This window comes from Berghia stephanieae, chromosome 8 (genome assembly GCF_034508935.2).
Source record: "Berghia stephanieae isolate SIO BIC M18660-M18661 chromosome 8, UCSD_Bste_1.3, whole genome shotgun sequence".
In the NCBI taxonomy this organism is placed as follows: Eukaryota; Metazoa; Mollusca; class Gastropoda; order Nudibranchia; family Aeolidiidae; genus Berghia; species Berghia stephanieae.
Genome location: NC_088367.1, coordinates 24,008,600 through 24,013,599, shown reverse-complemented (window position 1 = coordinate 24,013,599; position 5,000 = coordinate 24,008,600). Strand labels below are relative to the sequence as shown.

At 33.8% G+C, this 5,000-nt stretch overlaps 1 protein-coding gene across 1 annotated transcript in view; it reads right to left on the bottom strand.

Moving 5' to 3' along the window:
• LOC144978406 (uncharacterized) overlaps nucleotides 1-5,000 on the bottom strand; it is a 32,955-nt gene that overhangs the window by 20,297 nt on the left and 7,658 nt on the right. Inside the window, exons 2-3 of the mRNA XM_078924401.1 lie at nucleotides 2,284-2,773; nucleotides 925-1,132 (exon numbers count right to left, since the gene is read on the bottom strand). Coding sequence (XP_078780527.1) covers nucleotides 925-1,132; nucleotides 2,284-2,751 — 676 coding nt within the window. The 5' untranslated portion in view covers nucleotides 2,752-2,773. The remainder of the gene's footprint in view (nucleotides 1-924; nucleotides 1,133-2,283; nucleotides 2,774-5,000) is intronic.

Here is a 5,000-nt window from a genome sequence, read left to right as displayed (position 1 = left end):
AATTTTAAGCAAATGGTGTGATATTTCTGAATTAGATTGTCTTTAAAATCTATTTCATTTATCTGTCTTTAAAATTTATTTCAATTATCTGTCTTTAATTTTGTTGTTGTTGAATATCTGTACGTCGGTGTCTCTAATTTGTATGTGTTTAACCTTAACTGAGCTTTTTGTGCCACTCACTCATTAATTTATAAAAATAAATAAAACTAAAGCACTGTTGTGTCAACAGGATACCTGGCATTTTGGGATAAAATCATGTGGAACACAACAATTTAAAAAAAAGCATACATGACAAATACAATAGGGGATGGTTCTCAGAAAATGTGGACTTTTTTTTTTTACAACCTGGGTACACTGCTATCTTGATATAAAATTTATAAACTTTAAAAAAAATTTAGATAAAGAAATGCTTTATAGGGGGATCCGGGGTCAAGTTTCAACCGCCCCCTCAATTAAAAAATAATAATTTTTTTAAATGATGCAAAATAAAAGACTCGTTTAATTGATGTCTCTTTCAGTAAAGCAGACTTGCCTACTTGAAGTCGGAAAAATGTGTATTTTTCTGGGGGAATAACACAGTAGACAATATAACTACTTTTAAAAATTACCAATTAGGGTTTAAATACATTAAATTAATGCTGTAAACTCCTTTATATACTAGCTCTGGCAACAAAACTTCGTTTTCAAGAAGTTTATTGAATTAAAGATCTTTATAAAATTTTCAAAAAGGATTAAAAAATTCGTAGTTCTACTAAATTTTCGTAGTAGCAGGCAGGTCTAGGAATGGACTCATGGTAGAATTCCGGCAAAATTAAGGACAAGGACATAAAGCATTCGAGGGGGGAGAAGAGATGGAAAGGGGGGGAAACAAATATAAGGAAATAAACGAGATAGCAAGAATTGATTTCCCTACACTCGACCTACCTGGAGTGAAAGCAGGATTAGCAGAACAGAACCAGGCACCAATACACGAACAAGCCAGCATAAGGATTGTGAAGTCTACATGGTTAGTAGAAAAGGCAAGAAGTATGTCGCCCTTCTTATAACCACGCCTACTCAATGCACTGGCCAATCGAATTGTCTTGTCCTTAACTTCTGTATATGAGTAACTTTTCCCACTTGGGTAATCTGACTGAAAAAAAAAACTCATGATTAAATGGCATAGCAAGGTGAGGATCAAAGATGCGACTTTACTTTCAACATAAACTGATATTTCAAGATGTAAAATAATTCTCGGTTACGGCTTTTCACATTGTAAAAACCATTTAATTCTGAAAAACTAATATTTGTTTTGTTTCTTCATTTCAATGTTGTTATTGGCATTTAATAATATTGGGGGTGGAACCAATGATGAGTCAAAGAAATCAAACTTTCATGTATTAAAAAGATACTAGAAAATTTAACAACGGTTATTATAAAGGACGATGATGGGAGATTAAAAAAACCCCAAAAAACCTTACAGCTTGTGCTAACGAGCATCTCAAAAAAAGTATGACAAAAGTCCTCAACTATGCACTGATCAAACTGGACTGGAATCCTGGACTGTCCGATCTGAAGGCAAGTGTCATACAACAAAACCACATAGCCACCCATAGTAAAACACGAGGAAATTCACAGTAAAAAGTAGTCAAGGCCATGTCCTGTCTAAAATTGTCTGTTGATTGATGATTTCCTGTTTCCATTCAGAATAAAATATCAACAATGTCTTCATTCAATTAATCTCAGAGACGTGTTCAAACAGAGAACAGAAATTGATACCCTGAGGAATTTATCTGTGTGTCCAGTCTGAGACAACTTGGTTTGAGATCACCTAAAAGTCTCAAACAGACATAAAAAAAGGTCCCCACTAAGACGAATATACTCAAATGTTTACAATTCATGATATACATTCAAAACAAAAAATATAATAGTCCATAATAGAGAGGTGATTTACAAGGGGGAAAAAATATCACCTACCAAATCTAACAATATACATTTGACTGTTTTCCTCTTAGCCGAGAACACTTGAATCACATTCCAAGACAAAGACAGAAAGCAACTTAGAAAACATATGGGTGATAGAAGACCCAGAAAGTGACCTCCTGTCCACCATGGGAGGTCAAAAGACCCACCCAAAAAAACATTTCCCCTGGCAAAGGCCAGGACAAAACAAAGTAATCACATTCCAAGGAAACGGCAGAAAGCACGTAGGAGGATAGAAGAAACAGACCTGCCCATTATGGGAGGTCAAAAGACCCACCCAGAAAAGTTATTAATCCCCACAATAAAAATCAAAAAGCATACCAATGCAGGTCTGTCCTTATACTCATCGCATTTCTCAAAAACGACTTGATGAAATGGAACATCATCTGGAATGGGATGCTCTGGAACAGGAGAACGGATTGTCTTGTCTGCCAGAAGCACAGTTCGGCGTTCTCCCTCAATCTGCACTGTACCATAATGCCTGCTGAACAATGGGGAATACTTGTTTAAATTCGGTGAATCCTTTAAAAAACTGCTTGAATTTTTCAAACATTCACTGATCCTCTGGTCGGATATTGAGAGAGTAGTTGAGATTCTTCTCCTTTGACAACTTAGAGAACCATCATTGCCAAAATTGTTTTTGGAGGAGGTAGATGTGCTAAAAGGAGAGATGAACAAATAAGAGGATGTTCCTGTTCCTGCAGTTACTGTTCGATTGAAATTGTGAAGCATAGAATTGTGACGATGTAAAAATTTCTGAAATGATAAAATATGATGCTGACACCTCATGGCTGCAGTGGTAGAAGACTTCCTGAAAGTAAAAATAAAACAAAAAAACAAACATACAATGGTTTTAAAGTCATGTTCCTAATTTTTATCACTGCCAATGACGTTATTCATCATCAACATCGCTACAATTTTCCTTCAATTAACAAAATTACTTACAAATAAACTCTGTAATATCAATCTCAGCATCACATTAAACTGTTGTTCATTTAAAAATAAAACAATTTTAAAACTTTAAAATTGGCGTTGTAAATAAATACACATTAAATTTCTATATAACATAAGAACGTCATAATATTATATAAGTACACATTAAATTTCTATATAACATAAGAATGTCATAATATTATATAAGTCAAATAAATAGTGATATATATATATATATATATATATATATATATATATATATATATATATATATATATATATATATATACTAAGGGCTTGCAACACATTTAGGTTATATCAGCGCCAGTAAACAGGAAGAAAATGGGATAGTAAAAAGTTCTAGAATTACAATTAAAGCACCCAACTGGGAACAAATAGGGATCAGATGTAGATTCCAAGAGCACACCACCGATGTACTTAGTTTGAGATCACCTATTAGTCTCATCCGGACTCAAGCACAAAATCCAACAAAGAGGAATACACTCAAATGCTTACATTATACATTCAAAATAACAAATATAATAATACATAACAGAGAGATGATTTACAAGGAAAAAAATATCAGCTCCCAAAACAATAACTATGCATTTGACTGTTTCCCTCCCAGCCAGGACTCCGGTCAGGGCCAGGACAAAACCCAGTAATCTCATTCCAAGACAAAGACAGAAAACATGGAAAACAGATATAAGGGGAGATCGAAGATGACGTCACTCAGGTCTTTGTTATTCTTTTTTGCCATCCGCGTGTATGAGTAATTCTCACTAAACTGTATTAACCAGACTATAAACGTTCATTTACACACAGTTTTGTAAGTTTGCCAGTTATACTTCCGGATGGCAATGTTGTGAACTTCTTAGCCAAGTGCATACTATCTATAAATCATATATATATATATATATATATATATATATATATATATATATATATATATATATATATATATATATATATATATAAACGTTTCAGGTCACATATAGTTTACGTGTGTTGGAAGGATTCATCTGGTGGGCAGATATTGTGAGTAGTTTACTTAAACACATAATATTTATATGGACATGTTCTCTTTCATAACTCGCTCGGACAAATATTAATGTTATGCGTTTAGTTTTAAAAACTCATAGCATCCGCCAGCAGGATATAGATAGTTCGAAGATGACGTCACCTCAAGCCTTTGTTATTGTATTTTGCCATCCGCGTTTGTGAGTGATACTCACTAAACTGTATTACCCCGACTATAAAAGTTCAAGGTTACACATAGTTTTGTGTGTTGGTCCGTTATACTTCCCGATGGCAATGTTATGAGCTTATTAGCCAAGCGCATACTATCTATAACGTACCAACACACATACAACTATGTGTAACCTTAAATGTTTATAGTATGATCAATACAATTTAGTGAAAACTCATAAAAATTGCTGGCAAAAAACAATATCAAAGAGCTGAGTGACGTCAATTTTGTTCATTCCATAGTTTGTTGTTTAAAAATATGAAAATAAATGAAGTTGATGGTGTTCTCCTCTTTTTTTCCTTTTTTTTTTTGTTGACCGCTGGGTGCCTTTTTACATCGAAGATGTAAGGGGGGTTCGGGGAGGGGGGCTAGTCAGGAAATAAAAGCATTCGTACTAAATGGGTGATTGAAAAACATCACAACAAACTGTTGTTGTTGAAATGGTGCATTAATCAAACTAAAAAAAATAATCAATTTTTTAAATATAGATAGAACGAAGATGACGTCACTCAGGTCTTTGTTATTGCTTTTTGCCATCCGAATTTATGAGCAATTCTCACTCAACTGTATTAACCAGACTATAAACGTTCAAAGTTACACATAGTTTTGTGTGTTGGTCTGTTTTGGATAGCAATGTTGTGAGCTTCTTAGACAAGTGCATACTATCTATAAATTGAAGATAAATAATCACAATCACACATAAATCATCTACTGACGAAAGTCAATGGGCATGATCTATATTAACTTTCCATGTGCTCGAGGTCATTGGTCACATTGCTAAACATGCTCAAAGTGACCCACATAGTGAAAAGTGTTCACAGATTTTGAAATATCTAACATCGCGATTGGTCATTTT